The following is a 22,308-nucleotide window of genomic DNA, read 5'->3' on the forward strand; positions in this document are numbered from 1 at the left end:
CCCCCCCCCCCGACAAGTCAGCAGACATATACGCACGTACAACCACGGCTATGCCAAGCAGCAGGGCCGACCAACACCGCTTGGCGCCGCTCAGCCCACCGCAATGCCACTGCGTACACCGCAGGCTAAGCCCAGAACGACGCTCGACATCACTGCAACGCCGCGAATGCCGAAAAACAGCAGGCGGGTGTGTACACCTGTTGAAATGGTCGACACGATGCGTAGTGAGCCGGCACAAGCGTGATCACCATGGCCACACGTCTCTTCGGCACGGCGCCAGCAACGACCTGTCCGCCGGCGCCACGAGTCCGCCAGTCCGTACCCCCGATACCATGGTGAGGTGACCGCACGTCATCAGGGTTGCGTGCAATGAGAAGAAAACGGAGTTTGCCGTAGGACAATACTGTGCTCTTGTGTTGGCACGTCTGTTTATGTACGTATCTTGACCATGAGCGTATCCCGTGGGAGCCGCGACGGTTCTCGTCTCAGCTCGTCTGCGGCCACTAGATGGCGAGCAGGTTCGGACGAGCCGCTTAGAAAAGCAGGCTCCACCCTCCCACCACCGCTGCGGTGTGTGTGTGTGTGTGTGTGTGTGTGTGTCTGAGCACCTCTGCCAGCTGGCAGGTCTTTTTTTTTCCGTTGATGTAGACTCTTTCTCTTCCGCGTCTGCATCGATGCACCCCTCCTCTCTCTCTGTCCGACGGTTGAACGGGATGCAACGCCCTCGGTGATAGGACTAGGCGTCTGGTGCCCGCGAACCGTCACCCCATCCGCTCCCTCACGCGGGAAAACAAAAGAAGGCAGCGCCGAACAAAACGGCCGTAACGAGTTGTCGCGAGGGAGGAGGCCGAGGGGACGTGCACGCGCCTACGCCCGGCCGCCACCCACACACACGGACACCCGCGCACAGGTCTCCCTCTTCCCTTTCGTCCATCAGAATTGCTCAACTTTCCTCGCGTGCACCCAGAATGAATGCAGGGGCGATGGAAGATATTTTGCCGCACGCCGCGTTCGTTTCTTCGGTGCCGACCCTCACGAAGGAGGATGTAGAGCGCTTTGGCCGGCAGATGCTGGTGGAGGAGATCGGCGCTGCTCACATGGAGCAGATCCGCCATGCTCATGTCGTGTGCGTTGGCGCCGGCGGGCTGGGCAGCACTATTCTGCTGTACCTTGCAGCGTCCGGGGTCGGGAGGCTTACGATTGTGGACTTTGATGACGTCGAGCTGTCGAACTTGCACCGGCAGGTGATTCACACGACGGCAGCGATCGGCCAGCCAAAGGCGCTGAGTGCGAAGGCGTCGTGCCTGCGACTATTTCCAGCAGCATGCGTTGACGCGGTGGTGGAGGCTCTCAGCCCCGAAAATGCCGAGCGGCTCTTTGCCACGTGCGACGTCGTCGTTGACGGCACAGACAACGTGGCTGCGCGCTACCTCATCAACGATGCCGCGATGCGCTGCGGCAAGCCTCTCGTTAGCGGAAGCGCCATGGGGTGGGAGGGGCAGCTCTCAGTGTATGGCTATCGCGGAGGCCCGTGCTATCGGTGCTTGTTCCCGCAGCCACCCCCTCAGGAAACGGTCGGCAGCTGCAACGACAGCGGTGTTATGGGCCCTCTGCCAGGTATGATCGGCTGCTTGCAGGCGTTGGAGGTGTTAAAGGTGGCGACCGGAGTCGGTGAGACACTGAATGGTCGCCTGTTTCTCTTCAACGGTCTCCGCTTTTCCTCGCGCGTCGTCAAGTTACGCGGGCGGCAGCCACACTGTGTGGCCTGCAGCGCTGCAGCGTTGGCGGACGCGACACCACTACCGCAATTAGCCGCGCAAGCGCGCCCCGAGTACGTCCCGTACTCGTGCCCAATCACCTCAGTGCCGAGCCCACCCGGTACATCGTGCAGCGCCTCGGAGTACGCCGCGCACGCGCGCGGCTCCGCTGCTGCTCAGCGCCGTGTCACACTCGATGTGCGTGTACGCTTGCAGTACGACATGGCGCACTTGGCGCATTCGGTAAACGTGCCGTACCAGTCGCTGCTGCAGTGGAAGCGCGCGGGAACGGTGGTGACGCAGCTGGCGGACGTGTTGGACAAGGCACTACCACCGCAGTCCGACACACCGGATTGCATGAAGGAAGGGTCTGCTGTTGTCTCCCATGGCGACGCAGGGCCACAAGTAGTGGTTTACGTGCTGTGTCGTCGCGGCCTCAATTCCCTCAAGGCAGTGGCCTTGATTCGCGCGGCGCTCGCGGAGGCGGAGGCGAGGGGCGACGAAGCGGCCGTCGCCCGGCTTGGTAGATACGTCTTTCGGAACGTCAGCGGCGGCCTCAACGCCTACCACCGCGAGGTGGACAGCGCCTTCCCCTACTACTGACGGCATGGTCGGTGCTCGCTCGCGAGGCGTGTGTGGCCAAACATGAAGCCGGGGGCGTCTTCCTGTTCAACCGAATGGCTCACTCCTAATAAGCTCACAGCTGCGAGGGCCAAAGTGGGTGGTGATGACGAGCACCATCTGATCCTGGCCTCTTGGCATGCGGCCAACACAGAAGAAAAACAAGTACCGATGCATGTAGAGCTCCAGAGGAAGGAAAGAGAGGGAGGCGCAGCGGGGAATATGTTGGGCGTGAGAGAGACTCTCGCTTTAGGCGCTCTAATGTTGGCCTTCTCCCTTCTCCGTGTGTTGAGACCTCTTCTCACCGCATGAAGGTAAGCCGCAAGGATCTCTCGCACGGCACGCAGATTTCGCCCCCCCCCCAATTCATCTCCTCTTTCGCTGCGAAGGATTCGCGTACATGAAATGGCAGATCGGAACGCGCCCGAGGTCGAGGCAGCGTTGGCAACACACTCCGCGATTCGACCCCATGTTGATGCTTGTTCTTCTCGTCCTCTCTTTTTTCGGCCTTTTTTCTTTAACCCAAGCTGGGCTTCGCTGGAGCCCCTGTCGCGTGTGCGGCGCGATGACTCGCAACGACACACCCAGCGGCCCATTCTCTTTTATCTGTCTCAGCCCATCCCCACCTTTTCCCTCGCAGCGGGCGCGTACGCTGTGGGTGTCTCAGCCGTTTTGCAAGATAGCCAACGCCCGGCTACGCGAAGGACTTGTCTCCAGTGGCAATCCACTACTACCCCTTCCCATCTCCCAAACTGCATTCTTTTCCTGCGGACCCACGGTGCCTCTCTTACGCTTAGAACGTGTCGGCTGGCGCCTCTGCTGGAGCGCGTGGCGCTTGACTACCTCACCGCCCTCCGCCTCCTCTGCATCCTTCTCTAGAGTGCTTCGATTCTGTTTTCTGTTTTCTTTATCATGCGCTTGGATGCGAAGCCCATCGCCATCTGCAATGGCATTCATCCAGCTCCCCTCTGCTTGATGTGCGCTCGAGCGCGCGTGCCACGTCTTGTCGCGCACTTGCGTTTTGGATCCTCTCTGTGTAGCTTTTATGGGCTGCTTCCTTGACGAGGGCTGGCCTGAATTTCTTCTGGGTTTCTTTTCTTTGGGCAGGGGAGGGGGCGTGAAACTCGCACGATCATGGTGCAGAGCAGAGTCTCGGCCGCTATCGTTCTATGGGGACGCGGTCTAGACGGGCGGTGTTGCTCGATGCGAGCCTGTTGGCGGTGTGGAGCAGTGGCACATGGGCGCGCTTCGCCACACGCAGGCGAGACGGCGAAGCTGCACCTTGTTTGGGGCACCGAGCATTACGTCGCCGCGGGGAGTCGGATGCGTCGATACCGTGAGTCACGTCGTTTACGTTGGCGCTAACGCGTCATTCATACACTTGTGATGGCAGCGCAGCAGTCGAAGCACGAGAAGCATCGGGTTCAGGGGACGCGACGGGAGATGTGCCAGCCTCTGACAGCTTCTTCTTCCTCACTCCAGCTGGGCAAGTCAACGTCCACGGATGGGCCATGGCGTGTGCGCTTGCATACCGCCACCAGCTTTTCGCTGCCGTGTGGCGGCCTTAGTGGGAGCGTCTGCGATTTCAGACGACGGCCCGGGCCGTGGCGTGATGCAAGTTGCCACATTGCACTAGAATGGACTCCCCTCCGTGTAAGAAACTGCGAGCCCGTCGGTTTTGACGCGCACCGTACGCAGGCAGGGGGGAGGCGATAGCGATAACATGTCAATAATGTTTCTTGACAGCTCCATGTCGCAAGCATCTTCAATGGAGCACTGCCAACGCACCGTTCGAGATGCTCCCTGTGACGCCGTTGTCGTCGCGGGACATCGTCGGTATTTCGCTTTCTTCGTTTACAGCCACCGAAGACGACAGCAGATACGCTACAGATAGAGCACCCGGCACTGCAGCCGTGGAGGCGTCGGGGCGCTTAGCTCAGTGCTACCGAAAACACAAGTCGAGAAGCCCGTGCAAGGGTGCACGTCTGTTGCACTGATCATCTCCTCGCGGGGTGGCCTCGTTGCCGCATCTGTATCGCAGCGACTGACAGCGGCGTACGTGACTCGGCCGCCCATTCAAAAACGAACTGCGCCACATCGAGCGCAGATACTGTGAAGTCTCCTCACAGCCTTCACAATAGGTTCAGACTCGACGCCCTCGCCGTCCACGAGCCAAGACCCAGGAGGAGCTCATCGGACGTCGGCCGACTATGGAGCTATGGCATCCGCGGAACTCTCGCGATTGCGTGCGTCGACACTGATGCGCTCCTTGGCACTCGAGCCGATTCAAGTGATAGACACAGTCTGCAACGTAAAAGGGATTGCGGTGGACGATTATGCGCCATGACTAGCGTGCATTACCAACAGCTGTCCCTGTTCTGCCACTCGTGCAGAGGTGGTCCGGATGAGCGTAGTGGGGGTGCGCGTAGCGGACTCCTCCAGCGAGGACGAACCCGGAGCTGGTCTGATGTCTTCGGAGACGGTGCGGCAAGCCAACGGGACATCAACGTTACAAGAAACGAATGGTGGGGAAGTCGTGTCGCTGCTTCTCATCAACGAAGCCGGACTCATTCACGTCGCCCGGTGTCGCCTTGGCGCGACGACCACTTTGCAAACCGGCACCGTCTTACGTCTCGCTGCCGTTCAGCCCTACGTGATCAACGCAGAGCCGGCGGCACCACAGGGCGCTGTTTAGGCTACGTCTTTTTTCCTGTTTCGGCGTGTGTCTGTGGTGGTGGGTCAGCTGATGCCGCTGTTGTGGCAACGAGTCATGCACTTGTCGGCTGGCATGTGCGCTGAACCTGCACTCTCTCTGAGGCGATGTGCATGTCCTACGCGGCAGCTATCCGTCTTTTCGCGCATAGCCCCCTGGGTCCTGCCGCCGTCGCCTCCTCTGCGTGCAGCGCGCTCGCCGTTGACGGAGGCATTGCTGCAGCCACCTACGCCAGTGGCCGGCAACGCTGCCACGACCACGACAGGTGGCTCCCACACCGAGAGCGGTGCGGCTGAGGATGTAACTATGCGCGGCAGCGGCTTTGTGGAGCCGGGGCACCACTGCAACGGCCGAGCTCAGCCCGTCTTGTCGGCTTTGGTTTCCTGGTGTGGCACTCAGCGAAGCCATCACGGTGACGGCTGCTTTCGTGAACGCGGCGGCGACGTGGAAACGCCCATGACTCCGCCCCTTTCTCCCATCTTGAGGCGTCGTTGTCCAATCCGGGGACGCCAAAGAGCCTACTGTCATCATACACGCCAGTGACACAGGCAGGCCGGGGTGAACCGGACCAAACGCTGATCGGCCGCGGTAGGACACGGGTGCTGTGGGTGCCTTGCCAGTTCATGCCCTGCTCCTTTTGCGTAGACCCCAACACACAGGAGTACGTCTGGTCCATAACGTGCCATCAGTGGGCAGACGTGCATGTCCTCTGCCCCGAACGTCGTTCCGCAAAGTGAAGACTTGTCCTGGTTTTGGCGAAGAAGGCAGGCGCAGGGCATTTGGGGTTCATATGCTACTCGTTCCCCACTCACCACCCCACCCCACCCCACTCTCTGCCCCGCCCACGTCTCCCCATCTCTGTTTTCTCGCTATGTGTGTTGCACCGCAGTGCCTCCGTGCCTCTTTCTGCTCCTCTGTTTTTGCGTCCCCTCCTCGCGTTGGCTCGAGCCGAGTTTCCAACCAAGCAGACAACCCAATACAACCTCATAGTGACACGCACACACAGATGGCGCTTGCGGTTGGCCGACAGTCAGAGGGAGAAGGGTCCTTCTGCGAGCAGCACCGAGCGTGACCGTGTGATCCTGTGTGTTTTTGTTCTCTTGTGTTCCCGTTTAAGCGCACAAGAAGAGGGAGGGCGACTCGTGCGCGCGACCCCTTAGCTTTCCTCCGATGTGAAGAGGCGACGGAGTACGCGTACGCGTGCGAAAACGATGCCCAACTATCGAAGCTCACATGTCTCTCCACATGCTCCGCTCCTGCCCTGCCCTGCCCTCCTCCCCCATACCGACCGCCCAACCGACTCACACTCACGTTGACTGAAGAAAACAAAAGCCAACCCCCTCCCCTGCCACACATACCACATCACAAAAAAAAGGGAAAATTAACGCGAGCGAAGACATTACCGTGCTCCTGCGCGTGTCGACTGTCGCGGTCTTTGTAGTTGCCGACGTTCGTTGCGTGCATGCGCACAGTTTCCTTTTCTTAGACGGTATCCCCCTCCCTCCCCGTACCCCTCTCCCCCTTCCTTTGCAGCTGTCCTTCCGCTCAGGTCTCCGCTGTCCCTGCGCACACAAAGAGCGAGCGGAACCTCAATCGACCACACGCGCAGTCGTAGCGCGGGTGATTTCTTGCTGCCAACGAGGCAGCACGCCCTCCTAGAAGTCCATCGGTGTGTCTGTTCGTTGCTTTTCAACTCACGGCCATGTCGCGTCCGTACGGAAAGAAAGGGTACGCCTTTCACAGCCGCAGCGGCCCCGGCGGTGGCGGCGTCGGCATTCTTGGGAATGGCAACAACAATGGCGGTCGCAGCGGCGGCGACTTTGGTCGTGGTGGCGGTGGTGGTCGTTTCAACAACCACCACCACGGCGGCGGCAATCGTAACAACAGCCATAGCGCCACTAACAACAGCGGCAGCAGCGGCGGCGCGGACGTGATGAAGGTGCTCCTCTCTCTTCTCTTCGAGAAGTCGTACAGCCAGATATTCAACGAGGCAAACGGCCTGCTGAACTTGTCCAATACCCGCGCCAGCCCCGACCTCGAGCCAGTGCAGAAACGTGTGGACTACAACAGCGTCGCGTTCTGCAAGGTGCTGGCGGAGGTGCTTCGAGAGAAGTTCGCCGACCGCATCCGTGTGCTGCAGCTGGACGACAACAGCATCCGTCAGTTGAAGGTGCTGCTCACCGCGCTGGCAGACGCTGACATTCACCGCGGCATCACGGCCATCTCTGCCCGCAACAACAGCATCAACGACCTCTCCTTCGTCAGCGGGCTGAAGCGCTATGACGGCCTCAACGAGCTTCTCCTCATCGGCAACCCCGTCACGAACCAGAAGGACTACTCCACCCGCCTCAGTCGCGACCTGCCACGACTGAATATGATCGACGGCGTCGCCGTGGACCGGGCTCTGCTGCGCCTGCCCAACCCGGTCAACTCAGCCCCGCCGTCGCAGCAGCAGCTCAGCGTCCTGCACTACCTTGAGCAGACCATGTTTCAGTCCATGGCCTCACGCAACTACGACGCCATCACCTACCTGTACGGCTCTCAGTTCTCCGCACTGTCCATCAGCCGTGGCCCAGAGCCGCTGCCCCAGCGTGTGCCCGTGAGCGCGGTGCTCAACACCGGCGACCTGGAGAAGCAGCTGCGCAACCAGATGCAGGCCGACGTCTCCAAGCTGCGCTCGAGCCAAGACTTTCGCAACCTTGCCACGGACAGTGCGGGGTCGATGCGTAACATCGCTAAGGGTCCGCAGGAGATCGTCTCGAAGCTGCGGAACATGTGCGGCGGGGACAAATCCATTGCAGTGGAGATCGAGTTCAACCCGAACTTTAACGTGGTGATGATGGACCAGAGCTACCACATGCGCGTACCCGTGTGCGTAGTAACGGTGCACGGCAAGATGCGCTATCTCTGGAACCCGATCCGGCCGGAGACGCAGCAGCCCACCTTCCCTGCCGGCAAGGCCCCCATGATCTCCACGTTCTTCGACCGCACCCTGACCTTGACCTGGGACGGCAACACGAACGCATGGTCGATCGCGAACGACATGGTGCTGATGCGCCCAGACCGCGCTGTCGTGCATGACGACGGCACCCCAAGCAGCCCGCTCTTCTTTGCTAATACCCCGTCGCGCATTGAGCAGATGCGCCGGCGCCTGATGCCCGGCATTACTGCCGATGTCATGGCTGTCATTGTCAACGCGACCAGCTCGGACGAAGAGGTGAAGCAGTCCATCATGCAGCTGCTCATGCTGCCTCAAGATCAGCTGCACGCCGTGGCGAGCGATCCAGAGGCCGCGAAGCGTGCACTGGGGATGTAGGACTATGACATCGAGTCGCATGTGTGTGATGGCCCCACATCTCTCGAAGGAGCGAAAGGGGAGAGATAGCAAAGAAGGGCGGAGGAAGGAGATGATCAATGAAGCGCAAGAAACGGCAGTGCTGTGCGCGTGCATGCATGTGTGTGTGTGTGTGTGTGTGTGTGTGTGCTTGTTTGTTTTTTTACGCAATGCGATCATCGTTCCTCGTCGTCTTTTGCGCCTGTGGGTCGCTGACGTGTGTATTTTTTTCTGCCTTGGCGTCATTTTCATGGCTGTTGTGTGTCTTCTTCCTGTCGCCAGCGACAAGTTAGATGCTTCGCCCTCCACCCCCCCTCTCTCCTTTCGTTTTTTTTTTGTGTTTTTTTGGGGGGCTCTGGTTGTTTGCACATGCTCCGTTGCATGTACGCGTTTTGTGTGTGAGCGTCTGTGTGTTGACGTCGCTGTGTCCTCATGTGTAAGTTGAGCATGGGTCAGCCGTTTGGTTGGCAAGCTCTCTCTCGGTCTCTCCCTCTTTTCCTCCGTTCATCTCGCTGTTCAATGCTCGCCTGTGTGTGCGTGTGCGTACGTGTGCGGGTGTTTAAACACACAGAAACAGTGCAGCGACAACATAAGCTATAAAGGAAACGAAAAAGAAGGAGGCCACCCCGATTCTCCGGAGAGACTACCGTTATTATGATCCCCGCCGACCACGCTTCCCTGCACGCTGCTGTGTGTGTTTGTGGGCATGTGTATTTGTTGTGCTTGTGATGCATTGCTTGCTTTGTTCTTCTTCCCCTCCCTTCTGCGTGTGTGTGTGTGTGTGTGTTTTTGTGTGCTTGTACCCCACTGTGCCTGTCCGCCATCTTCTAAAAGCGAACAAGACAGCTAAAAACAGAAAACAACAAAGAAAAGAATGCAGACAACGACGAGGGACAACTCAAACTGTTTCTACTGACAAGTCCCTGCATGCACGAATGCTGTAAGAGGGGAGACCCCACGGACGACAGACGGGGAGAAGATGGGGGAGTGTGTGGACGGAGAGAGAGCGTGAGCACAGCAACGAAAACGGCTGCAGCACATGCGCGATGGAGACACTCGAATTATTTCGTGCTTCACCGTCTCCGCGTCTCTCTCTGAGTTGATGGTCCCTGTACTGCCCTTCGACTCGAGCTCTCTGTCACCTCGACTGCTCGCCTGTGCGGTAAGCGCGCGCACCTGTTACCTGCTTGTTTGCGTGCTGCTGTAAATGCACTGCGCGCGATTCTGCAGGGCAACGCACCCTTCCCCTCCCCGCTCTTCCTTTAGCTGCTGCACCGTCTTAACTGTTTGGGCGGAGAGGGTCGTGGCGGATGTCAGTGCATGTGGCGCTGTGAGTGTATGTGCGCATTGAGCCCCTTTCTCTCTCAAGAAGTGCTCGGAGTATCTGAGCGTGTGTGTGCGTGCGTGCAAACGATCAGTGGCAGCTGCTACTATTGCCCATCTCCTGCCAAGCACGAAGCGGCGAACAGCGGAGCGGAGAAAGAGTAGCGACGCCGCGAAGACTTCGTCCTGTGATTGCTGCTGTTTTTACGAAGAGAGCGCGACGAATTAGGAGACGAGGGAACGAGCCGAGCGCAGTGATGGAGAAAGAGAAGCGAGTGAGCGTCGTGTAGAGGAGGTGGAGGGTGGGGAAGAAACGACGCACATTGCAGAGATGTGCTCATGTGGAGGAAAGGGGAAGGGGGACGAAAACACAGCAAGAGAGGCGTTACCTCAATGCAAAAAAAATGCGAACAAAACTTTTAACATTAAAAGTCACCCCCCCCCCTCCTCTCGAGCCACTGCATACAAGCGGACATACACAAGACCGCTGGATCACCCTGCAAGCGCATGTGTGTGTGCGTGTTTGTGCGGTACATTCTGGCCTCCCTACCTCTCGCGGCACGTGCGTTTTTTCATCCGTTTTCGCTCCCCGGCACTGTCATCTGCGCCCGTCACCCTCACGCTCTCTCTCGTGGTGTATGTGAGTGTGTCTTCGCAGGTAGAATGGCTCTTGTTTGCGTCCAGTGCATCCACTTATTCCCGTTTCACGCTCGCCGTGCGCTCGTCAAGCGCGACTCTGCCTGCCCCGTTCATTTCCGCTACAGCCTTCCTTCCTTTATTTTTCCTTTTCCGCCGCCGCCACGGTGTACGAGATTGAATGCGTGAAAATGGACACGTATTGGCGTGCCAGCAAGGAGGCCGGAGATGCGGAATGGTACAGTGAGCGTAGCAACGAGTACCACGTCGGGAGTGTGTGTCGGTGTGTGTGCGCGTGTGTTTCTGCTGGCGCTTGCTTGAGTCATTGGTGAGAGAGAGAGAGGATGAGTGAGACTGAGGAACTGACGATAGCGAGTAGCGAGATGCACAGCATCTATTCTCTTTTTTTTTCATGTCGCGAATATGTTGATGTCACCGTACCAATGGCGCTGTCACCCGATCCCTCTTTCCACAGGCCCCGCCTTAGAACACAGGACGCAGCTGTGCCGTTCATCTTTGTTTTTGATTGCAAGCAGTTCCAGTTGCCGTCGTTGCACGCCTTTCCATGCTAGCCCCCTTTTCCTTCCTGCTCGACTCGTCTTGCGGTGTTCTCGCCCACAGTGGCTGCACCGCTGCACCACGCCGCAGCAAATACCATTGAAAAAAGGTGGAACGCCGACTGGTGCGTTGCGTGTCGTTTTTTGTTTGGTTGGTTGGTTGGTTGTTCGCTTGATTGTGCTATCCGCTACTCGCTTCCTGAGTTCTTTCCAGGCGATCCCCCTCATCCGTTCTTCTCTTCTGCAAAGTTCCCACATGCATATAGACAGCTGATGTGCACGTGCGTGTGCGCACATCGATGCGAACATCAAGGGGAGCGGCGTGGTGTATACGTGGTGCATCGCACGATTCCAAATACCGGGGCGGAGATGGGGAGGCACAGGCACAGCAAGCAGTGGAAACAGAAGCATAGGGACAGACAGTTGGCAATGTGCGCACTCACAGAGACCCTCAACGCAAGGTCCCTTTTACTCCTTGCTGGTGCTCTCCCTGGGCGCGGAATGAGCGGCATGCCTACCTCTGTCCATGCTTGCATTCTACTGTAGCACGGTGGTGACTAGCGGGAAGGTGTTCTCTCCTCTTCTGCCGCTGCTCTCGTATTCACTCCCCCGCTGCCGCCGGCCTCCGTGCCCCTCCTCCTCCGTTTTCCTCGCAGCTGTCTTGTTCGTATCTCTTTCTCGTATCTTTTTCTCGTGCGCGCGTGTGCGCGTTCGTGTATAGGTGGACGTGTGTGTCTTTCCGTTGGCGCAGCACGTCCCCCCCCCCCCTTTCTTTGGGTACTTCCGTGCGCTGGGTCTCCCTCCTTCACCGTTTTCTTTTTCAAGAGATGTGTGCCCTGCCTCAACATGTCGTGTTAGGCGGGAGGAGGGGAGGAGAACACACACACACACACACGCACACGCGCACGCATGCACGAGAGCAGAAGAAGCGGCGAGATCCACAGCCACTCACGCTCTCTCTCCCCCTCCCTCCCTCGCAGCCGCTCCATCGCTCTCACCTCATGCCGCCGCATAGCCAAAGCGCAGGGGCGTTGATTCGTCCACATCCTCACAGACTCACAGACACACGTAGCCGGCCCTCTCCACCCACGAACACCTAGCTGCGACCGGGCTCACATGCGCACGTGCCCGAACAGTCTCTCATGATGCCCTCCTCCTCTCCTCTCCTCTCCTCTGCTCTGCTCTGCTCTGCTCTCCCTCCCTCCTTTTTCTTCACCACCCAACGGTTGCTCCGTGCGCGCTCTCTCCTTGGGTGTATCTTTCCTCAGCTGCCTCTGGTCGCTCTCGCGTGGCGGTGAGTCACATGCCCTCTCCTTCTTCATCTCTCATGGCGTTATGAGCAGATGGTGTTCTTGCTGCCGACCACGCAGCATTCAATTTAAGCCCGGTCCTCCGCGCATACACGCATCGGCAAGCGCGCCGCATGCACCAGCACCTTTATTTTTTTTAGTTTTGTCTTCTTGTTTCCTGTTGCGGCGCCTATCGCCGACGACGGGTACGCGGTGGAGCAGGTGCGAGCACTACTCCTCGCCGCTGCCAGCCCAAGTCGCGTGATGGGCACTTATCCATTTCTTTCGTCGTCTCTTGCGTGCTGCTCTCCCGCAGCCCTGAGGTCATCACCCTCAACACACAGAATGCACCACACGAACGCAAGGCAGCCCACATACAGAGTAGCGCCATCACGTCTCATCCCCACTCGTCTTTCTCTGTGCCCGCTCTGTGTGTGTGCGCTTGCGAGGCATCCTCGCTCAGTTTCTCTTTTTGTTCGCCTCTTTCCTCTCCCACCTTCACAAAACACTGGATCGGTACCGTTTGCGTGAGCGTATTAGGTCGTCTCCACGTCATCGCACTCGGTGCGTCTCCCCAGCAGCCTCACTCTGTTCTCTCTGTGCTTGTAGTTCACCACTATGATCGGCATGCATGTCCTTCCTACACCAACCACGCGATTTGGCGCCTCGACGTGCGCTGCATGTCCTCTTGTCTCCTCTTCCCCTACCCCCTCTCGCACGCCATTATAATGTGTGTGTGTGTGTGTGTGCGTGTGTGTGACGATACGCGAATGAGCATCGTGCGTTGCCTTCTCAGCTTCCGTGCTGTCTGTTGTCGACCGTATATATACATATATATTGCTCTCTTCGTCCACTCCCTAGTCGGCCAATGTTTCGACAGCTCACACGTGCGATGCCTGTACGCCCCTGTGCGGCAACGCTTCTTCTTAACCCTTTCGCGCTGGCCGAGGTGCAGCTGGTCAGCGCTGTCTCACCCTCACTCTCACTCTCTCCTCTGTCGCCTGCGCAGTTGCGCAATCGTGGCACGTGTCAGCAGCAGACATGGTTGTGGATCTCTTGCATGCGTGTTGAAGCGAGATACGAGGAGATGGGTGGAGGGGCTTCCCACCTTCCTCTGTGCTATGTCTCCCTCTCGCGGTGTGTCTGCTCCCCGCTCTTCGCCTGAACGTAGTAGCGCCTGTTTCTCTCAGTGCCCCTGTGTGTGTGTGTATGTGTGTGCTGACAGCAAGCGTTGCAGTGTAGGGAGCAGCAGACCGTTCAAGGGTGGCTGTCACAGGCGTAGACTTCGATGGATAGCGCACCCGACGACACGCACGCGCGCAGCGGAAACGCTGAAAAAAAGCATACTGTTGTCGTCGCCCGCTGCCCACTGCCGTTGCTTCTCTCCCTCTCCCCCTTCTCGATGCGCGTCTCCCCCTGCGCTTCGCCAACGACTGTGCGGTATGTGTGTGTGTGTGTGTCTGTGTGTATGGCACACACAGACATAGGGGGATGCGGCGCTAGATGCGAGAAGGAGGAGGGGGTGGGTGGGCATGGCACCACTCGGAGTGCGAGGGTTCGTGAGTGTGTGTGGGCGTGGGTGGGTGGAGACTGCCTCTAACACACACATACAGCGTCTCTCTGTCATCTCGAGACAGAGCGAGAGAGTGAGAGAGAGCAAGAAAGGCAAATTCACGCATGAAAGGGGGTAGAGGAAGTGTCGCACAGCTCTTGATAGTGTCTGCTGTTTTACGTTCCTTCTTCTTCCTTCCCGTCTTGGGTTCTTCGTTTTTTTTTCCCCGTTCTAGGTGTATGTGTGCGCGCGCCTGTACATCAGAAACCGTTCGTCTGCTGCGCGGCTGCTGCTCAGTTCTCCTTTGCATCCCGTTGGCTGACGAGCAGTGCGACACGGTTTGGAAGGCGGAGGCGGGCGCGGGATGTATGCAGGATAGCGGGCACTGGTGTCCTTGTACGACTTGGTGCAACTTACCAACACGGTCACCGCGCAGTCTCTCTTGATGTCTCGCTCGCTCTGTCCGCTATTTGGTTCTTCTCTCCGTCCACTCCCACCCCTTGTAGCGATGTGCTGCGTGGCGGGTTGATTGAATGGCCTCGCCTCATCGTGAACAGCGTGCTACTCAACAGTATGGCATTGCAGAGCTCCCTCCCTCATCCCTCTCTCTATTTCCTCGTGTCACCCCCCCCCCAGCTCGACTCTACACGCGCACAGAGGGGCAGAGAGCAGACCGTCTGTTTCTGCGTCTGTGATCCTCCGTTGTGTGTCGTGTACTCATCCTGGATCGGTGTTCGCTGTCGTTTCCGTTTTCGTTCTGAATCTCTCCTCATTTCGTGTTGGTCTTGATGCATGTGAATATGCGAGTGACGTTGCATGTGCGTGCGACTGCAGGACGCGGCGGATGGCGTGTGTGTATGTTTGGTCGAGATGAAAAAAAAACTTTCACGCAAGCGAGCGAAAAAAAATAAAAAGTGGCACACAGCACTGCAGCGCCAAACGCGGGCGGCGCGCCATCTCTGAGTGTGTGCGTGCATACGCTGGCTGCGCGACGTTTTCCTCCCCTTTGTCGTGCCCATCATGTCTTGCCGCATCCACCGCATCGTTGCTCTGCCGACGCACCTCCCGTACTCCGTTCATTTCTCTCCTGCCATGCCTGCGCGTCGACGTCTTTTGCGGATGGCGATGTCCGAGACGTTCGGTGTGTGTATGTCTCTGTGTGTGTGTGGTGTAACTGTCCGCGTTTCCTTTGGCGGCCACACACTTTCTCGTGACGGAAGGAAGTACGATGTGGAGCGCTGGCCCTCCCCTCCCTTCACCCAAGACCCTCCTCTTTTTTTTTTCGCGCCCTCTGGCCAGTGGTTCAGGGGCAGTGCCATCCTCGGTTTTCCCTTGTCCTCGCTCGCAGTCGCGACGCTGAGCCACGCAAAGAATGCCTCGCCCCTATAAGAAGAGCAAAAGTGACGTGGGGACAGCCAAGTACAGCACACCATGCAAGTTCTTCCTACGCGGAAGCTGCTCCAATCAGCGCTGCCCCTACCTACACGTCCGAAACCAGACGGTGATACGGTCAGTCAGACATAAGGAGGTTGCTGCTCAGCAGGGAAACGGCACCGTGAAGGTGATGTCGACGATGCTGAAGCTGTTTTTCGAGAAGCAGACGCAGCTCATCTACAACGCGGAGACTGGAATGCTGAATCTGTCACAGCTCACGTCTTTTGACGACTTGTCCACTGTCGCCTCCAGCATCAACTTTAATACGCGCACCTTCTGCGTCGCGCTGTGCACGTGCATTCGAGAGCTGGTCTCGCCGCCGCCGACGATTATGCAGCTCGACCGCAATGACGTGAAAGGCTTCCACAACCTCGGCAAGGCCCTCGAGGAGGCGGGCCTTCATGCCTCTCTGCGTGCCCTGTCACTCGCGCACAACAAGATCACGTCCACCGACATTGCACAGGAGCTGAGGCACTTCGCAAACCTGACAGAGCTGAACCTCGTCGGCAACCCCGTCACGGAGAGCACGGACTACAAGCTGAAGTTTAAAAAGCACTTGCCGTGGCTACAGGGTCTCGATGGGGCGAGTATGGCGGCCCCACCGCTGGAACTTCCGTGGCCGCGATTCTTTGACCCCAAGCACGCGCCAATCGATGTGATGAACGCCGATCACGGCTTCTCCTCCAGCGTGCGTGTATACGACAGCGGGCAGAAAGCCCTGTTGAACTTCATTCAGTCGGCGGTGCTCAACCCGCTCGAGATGGAGCCGGCCCCAGGCCTGCTGACCGGCGTGGATGCCGTGTCGGACGTCTACGCGCTCAACGCTACCTTTACCTTTAGTCTGGTGTCCAACGAGGCCGCTGTATCGACGCCAAGTCGGACGGTTGGCGGCGGCGCCTCCACAGCGCAGCGCGATGTGGTGCGCGAAATCGTGGGCTTCCGCATGCGCCAGACGGAGAGCAACCACAATGTGCTCCTCGGCCTCAAGTCAACGACCGTGGCAATCGGTCGAACAAGCGTGTGCGCCAAACTGGAGCACGTGCTGTATCCGAAGAATTTTGTTGTGGGTCACTACATCCACGACAGTCCGGATGTAGCGGTGCTGGACAACAAAGGGTTCGGCCCCAGCGCCGTTGTAGGCATGAAGCAGCCGCTCTCTGTCATTACCCTGCATGGCGTGATGCTGTGGCGCTACCGCACCGCCGGCTCGGGCGCCGACGTGCAGCACAGCACCCTCGTGCGCGATGCCATCGTCATAAAGCGCAACTTCTCGCGCGTGATCACGGTGTCGTCGACGGATCCGGGCCGCTGGCACATCGTGAATGACATGGTCACTCTCTACCCCTTCCGCGGTGGCAGCGGCGACGAAGACGAGTTGGAGGCGTCGAACGCTGCGAGCAGCGGCGCAGGTGTGAGCACCGCTCCCTCGACGCCAGAGAACATTCTCTTCCGTGATGTGCATCCGTATGACGTGCTCTTTAGCCCTGCCACGGACCCGAAGCGGACGGCGCGGATTGCGCGGCGGTACCGCGTGCCCGCCCCCATCGTGGCCATTCTGTGCTCATTCGTGCACTCCGACAGGGAGTTGGGCGTCATCTTGATGGACTTGACGGACATTCCGTTGGAGGTGTACGAACAGTGCGCCACGGTCGTCGAGATGGACCCGCTCGCGAGCATTTTTCTGTGCCGCATCGGCAACCGTTTTAGCATGGAGCCGGCGGAGGGGGTCGCGCTGCTGCGAAGGTGCGGCCTTGACTGGTCTGCCATTGTGCAGGCGATCGGCCGGTGAGCCGGATGCGAACATCAGGTAAAAGAAAGGAGTCGGTGGCGCAGGTGCTAACAAGGGCGCCGAGGCGACGTCTTGTGGCTTGTGCGCAGCCTTGCCTTTCAATCCTGTTGCTTGCCTCAGATGCTCTTGCTCGTGCTGCACGCCTCCGTCATCTGGATCTCACCGGCCTTTTTTTTTTGGTTTGTTCCCTTCGATTAAGTCTAAGGCGATGCCGGGTTTATGGTTTCTGTCGTTTTCTCGCGTGCGAGTGCATGCATGGGAGTAATGCCCGGAAGAGCGCACAAAACCATACAGCGAAGGTGCAGCGGTCACGCGCGGCAGCTCATGCGCTTTCGGAAAGCATGCGGCCCCAGGTCCCCCTCTTCGCCACCGTCTCAGGTTGATGAAGGACCGGAAAAGGGACAGCTGCCAGAGGCAAAAAGGAGGAAGCAAGGCAGAGTGAAGCGTCTGCGTCACCACAAGGCCCGTGCCTCGCCACTGCAGCCTCCCACGGCCCGGCGTGTCATCGTGCAAGAAAGAAACGGACGTGCGTGTCTCTCGTCGTGGGATGCTACGAACGCACTGAATTCCAACTCTAATGTAGCTCAAGGACATCCTCCTCCTCTTGCGGTGCATGCACGGCGGTGCGCCCGACCGGCTCATCTCTCACTTCGTCCCCATCTCGCCTCTCTCTCTTCTTTTCCCGCGGCTACCTGACGCTGATTTTCGTGTAAGCAGCGAGAGCGCACGCACGTGTACGGACATCAGCAGATACAGACGCTTCTGTATCCACGTCACTCTCGTGACGTCGTCTAAACGCTTCTTGATGTGCACCGGGATTTCGTCCCTCTTGCCCTTCTCTCACTCCGTGCGGAGATACCAGCATAGACAAGACGCCACACTTGGAAGCAGATATTTTTATCAACACAGGTATGGCTGTTTTGTATTCCTCTTCGCTTGAAGTCTCATCCGGTTCACACTGGCACTTCACCCCCCCCCCCCTGCACGCCCACACACACTTCTTCAATCCCAGTAAAGGGCGCACAGATTTGTTCTTGCGCTACACAGAGTCGGTGCGGTTGCGCACCGCTCCCGTTGCGTGCACCCCTTTCCGCTGGCATCACCACAACTGCATAAAGAAAGCCCGAGGGCCGACAAGGTGCCGACCATCGGCGCATGCAAGATATACATCGGCATTCGGAGCTCCCCACTGCTCCCTCAGCCTGCCTTTTTCTCCCTCCCTCACTCGCTCGACGGCATCGACTCGCTGGTGATCGTGCTTTCGTGCGTTTTTATTTTTGCTCCTCTTGTTTTGTTGGTTCACGCATTGCCCCCCCCCCCTCTCCTCCCCCCACTTTCGTTTTGGTTTTCTGCTGCCTGCTCGCCGTTCTTATCCTTGTCACTTTTTCCCTTCGATATTACATTATCTCTCCTCCTCGTCCTCCTTCTCCGTGTTTGCATCGTCTCTCCAGCACCGCTGCGGTTGGGAAAGCGTGTACACCCCACCACCCCTACCACCATCTCACCCCGAAGCACGCAGACTGGAGGCACGCGCACATCCGCTTCCTCTGCGGCTTTTGCTTTTCTTTGCTTCCATCACGCACAGAGAGGGAGAGGTCAGGGCACGAGCAAGAGAGCAGAAAAATAGAATAGTAAACGGTATCGCTTCCAGCATACAAAACCCGTGGCGCATTTGGCTAGGAGCGTCCCCTTGGCTTTTTGCCGCCACCGTCTCACGCACGCATCGAATACCGCGCACATCGCCGCTAGCTTCCTTTTGGTGTGTGTGTGTGTGTGTGTGTTCTCTTCCCTCTGACGGTGCGCAAGCGCAGACTTTTTTTTCTTCGCATCCCCTTTGCTCGGCTGGCTATCCTGCGAGCCCACGTCTTTATTTGTTCCACCGCTTCACGCGGGTGGGGTGGGGGTGGGGGTGGCCTTCGTCGTCTTGTTTTTCTTTTGTTCGTTGTTGCTGTTGCCGGTCGCGCTTGCTCTACTTGGTTCTCTCCTGCCTTTGGAAGGGCAAAGGCACGCTCACTGCTCGCCCTTTCCTCTCCAGCCGTGGCTGATTGATGGAAAGACATCATAAAAGGCGGCGCCGAAGCGGACAGAGCGCCACGCGCGCGAGCTCACTGCATGTTGCACACAAGGAAGCACTCGCTCACTCGGTCCTCGTGAGGTAGGGCATTGCTTCGGGAGATCGGTACGCCAGCGAAGGCGTCTCTATCGACGGTGGCCTCGAGATCTCGACGCTCCCGCTCACAGGCACCCGCCATGGCGGCCTTCGGAGACGCCCCCTTTTTCGATGCACCAGCCGCGAGCAACGTGGCGCTTGGGCAGACCACAAATCAGTCCTTCTTGTCGTGTGTAGAGAACGACCTGGATATGCCCCAGGACCGTCCAGCCACAGGTTCGCCGTCTGAGGGGAGCCTTGACAGACGGAGGAAGGCCTATCGTCGCAGCTTTCTCCCCACGCTTGGCGACGCGGCGCCATCGTCTGGCGTGCGCAGCCTCGGGACCGCCGACTGCGTCGTAATGGCCGACGTGGAGATGCCTAGCCCAAACAGCGGGCCCCGAAGCAGTCGCGCGACAGTCCTGCGACCATCGCCCCCGCCACGTCTCGTTCAGGTGGGGCATGCCAACCCGTCTGCAGAATCCATGATGGAGTTGTCTGTCAGGAGTCGCCCGTTTTACGACACGGAGACGCCGCCGGCGCAGACCGACGCGGACGAGGAGTGCGGATCGCAGGAACCGCTGGCAGACAGCTCGGGTGCCACCCACCATTATGGTGGAATAGAGCTCTCCATGGATGGTGTGACGCTGCGCAGACGAAAGCCTTGGTGGCTGCGGCGCCGCATGGTGACACAGCTCGACAGCTGCAGTCTACGCATCCCCCCAGGCTCGGTGCACTGCATCACGTCCCTCAGTTCCACGTACAGCCGCTGCGCACTGGCGGTGTTGGCAGGTGTTCGCGCTGTCGCACACGCCGAAGGGGCGGCGCTGGCGAACGCGTACCCCACTACAGTGCTCCGCTACCGCCGTCAAGTTGGGTATGTGACCTCGCTAGACGGCATTCTCCTGGAGGTTACTGTGTTTGAGAATCTGCTCTTCGCCACCCAACTCCGGTTCCACGTGGACGCACAGACGGAGCGGGAGCTGATTCGCAAAGCAGCGGCGGATGCGCTGCTGACGGACTACTTGGACATCCGCGCCTCTCTGCTAAACCCGGCTCGCCGGTATCTGCTGGCGCTCGCCATGGAGCTTGTGGCGGAGCCTATCGTTCTGCTCCTTGAAGACCCTCTCTCGTTCTTCTCGCTAGCCCATCTGCAGCTGTTTGTTCGCATGCTGCATCGTCTGCGCCACCGTAACCCAAGCGGCACCGTTGTGTGGAGCGGCTCGGCGATTCCGTGGACCCTCTTCGACGACATCGACAGCCTCACGCTGCTAAGCACGGAGGGCAGGACATTCTACACCGGTCACAAGAAGGATGTGGAGGCCTTCTTGCAGGAGGACCTTGGCATCCTGCGCGTACCCGGCGAAGACGTTGTGGACATCATGGCCCAGACGGAGGTGGACACGCTTGCCGTGACGCGCGCGTCCTTCTTGTTCCGGAACAGCCGGTATCATCGCCAGCTGCAGCAGGGCCTGCAGGCGCACCGTGCCCGCATCGCGACGAACGCCTTTGCCACGCTCCCCGACACTACCCGTGCCCCGCCCCGCTACCTGCGCGTACAGTGGCTTCTGCTGGCGTACGCGCTGCGTGGCAACGTGCTGGGTAGGGTGGCGCTCGTGCTGTGGGCGGGACTCTTTGTTGTCATTCTTCTTGTGTGCGCTATCGTGGCGCTTACAGACGGCGAGGGGCAGGGCAATATGCAAAACGTGCGTGGCACACTCTTCTTGTTGCTCTCGTGCTCTGTCCAGATCAACTCCATTTTTCTGAAGGCAGAGCTGCGAAACTGGCGTATGTTTCAGCTGCTCAAGAAGAATCTGTACATCTCCGTCACCCCCTACTTCGTGGCCACAATTGTGCGTGTCGCTGCACCGCGTCTGTGCTTCGCGCTCGCTGGCTGGATCTGCGCAGCTGTTATTTTCCAGAAGGCCGCCGTCGTGTCCCTCAGTATTACGATGGCGCTCACCAGCTTCACACATGCCTGTCTCGGACTCGTGGCGGTGTATTGGTTTCCGCGCTTCGACTACCTGCTGCTGCTCAATCACATATACTATGGCTACTGCGTCATCATCAGCGGCTTTCTTGTAAGCCTCACCTCCATCCCGCGGTTCTTGCAGTTTCTCTCCATTCTTCGCATCGGCTACGGCGGCTTGCTGGCGGCAGAGCTGCGCGGCCGCACCTTCGGCTGCGACTCCGCGTCGTCGGGATCCGAGATGGAGTCTGGTAGCCGCATCAGCAGTCGCGCCAGTGCCTTTCTTGCACCGTCCGCATCGTGCTACACCGGCCAGCAGTACTTGGATTTTATTGGGCTCTCGGACGACAGCTGGGGCATGTCGGTGCTGATTCTGTTGGCTCTGTCTGTCGGTATCACGATCACGCTGGGGCTTAGCATGCACATCACCTCCGGCGCAACGCTTCTCTCCTCCACATGAGCTCGGAGTGTCGGAAACGTGAAACCCGTCGACATGCAAGATGAAAAGCTACAAGACCGCCTGTGTGTTGGTGTGTATCGAAATGAACCGACGTGTTCATCTCTTGGTCCTCCTCGTCTTGCCAGAGCTGCTGCGGATTTTGGTGTTTCTTGCTTCGGTGAAGGAGTGAAGTCCGGATGAGTCTGTTACGCAAAAGTGCCACCCACCCACCCCCTCTGCTCCAACCTGTGCGTGTGCGCCGTGGCGTCGCTGCGCTTTTCTTTTTCTGCGTGTTTGTTCTCTGGATCGCTTCCCTGTCTTTCGCTACCGTCCTTCGCTACGTCAACGCTAGCATCGGCCTGCCTCGTTCAACTGGACTTTGGTATTGCCGGTGTGTGCCGTCTACGGACACTGCTGCATCCACGCTGACGCCTTGGTGTCGCTCCTACGCCCCACCCCACCCCCTTACCCACCCTTTAGGAGACGTTGTGTGGTTGCTATCATTTCCGTTTGCGAGCTGGGGTGTACTCCTCGCTTCAACTTGCATCTGGGTCTCCTCTTGCTCTGCTTTCCATGCCTTGACGATTATGTGTCACTCTTGCAGCACAGGAGTGGGGGCGGCCGCAAGCTCGGTGTTGTCTCGCGCTGCACCCACTCATGGGCCACCCCCTTCCTGTTGCCACACCGATGTGGCACGGTTGTTCCACCCTCCCTCCCTCCCTCCATGCACGCTGGCTCCTCATACC

General features: G+C 58.7%; 4 protein-coding genes across 4 annotated transcripts; all 4 read left to right on the forward strand.

Annotated features, from left to right (window-relative positions):
• Positions 1–968: 968 nt before the first annotated feature.
• Positions 969–2,360, forward strand: LDBPK_271570 (molybdopterin synthase sulphurylase-like protein, putative; the record flags this gene model as incomplete). The annotated part of the gene is made up of 1 exon (XM_003861962.1): positions 969–2,360. One exon carries the CDS (start codon positions 969–971, stop codon positions 2,358–2,360), a length of 1,392 nt encoding a protein of 463 aa, XP_003862010.1.
• A 4,433-nt stretch (positions 2,361–6,793) lies between these two features.
• LDBPK_271580 (hypothetical protein, conserved) lies at positions 6,794–8,407 on the forward strand (the record flags this gene model as incomplete). The annotated part of the gene is made up of 1 exon (XM_003861963.1): positions 6,794–8,407. The coding sequence occupies one exon, from the start codon at positions 6,794–6,796 to the stop codon at positions 8,405–8,407; it is 1,614 nt and encodes a 537-aa protein (XP_003862011.1).
• A 6,747-nt stretch (positions 8,408–15,154) lies between these two features.
• On the forward strand, positions 15,155–17,005 carry LDBPK_271590 (hypothetical protein, conserved; the record flags this gene model as incomplete). Its single annotated transcript, XM_003861964.1, has 1 exon — positions 15,155–17,005. The coding sequence occupies one exon, from the start codon at positions 15,155–15,157 to the stop codon at positions 17,003–17,005; it is 1,851 nt and encodes a 616-aa protein (XP_003862012.1).
• Positions 17,006–19,516: 2,511 nt separating this feature from the next.
• On the forward strand, positions 19,517–21,583 carry LDBPK_271600 (hypothetical protein, conserved; the record flags this gene model as incomplete). Its single annotated transcript, XM_003861965.1, has 1 exon — positions 19,517–21,583. One exon carries the CDS (start codon positions 19,517–19,519, stop codon positions 21,581–21,583), a length of 2,067 nt encoding a protein of 688 aa, XP_003862013.1.
• Positions 21,584–22,308: the final 725 nt, after the last annotated feature.

This window comes from Leishmania donovani, chromosome 27 (genome assembly GCF_000227135.1).
Source record: "Leishmania donovani BPK282A1 complete genome, chromosome 27".
Lineage (NCBI taxonomy): Eukaryota > Euglenozoa > Kinetoplastea > Trypanosomatida > Trypanosomatidae > Leishmania > Leishmania donovani.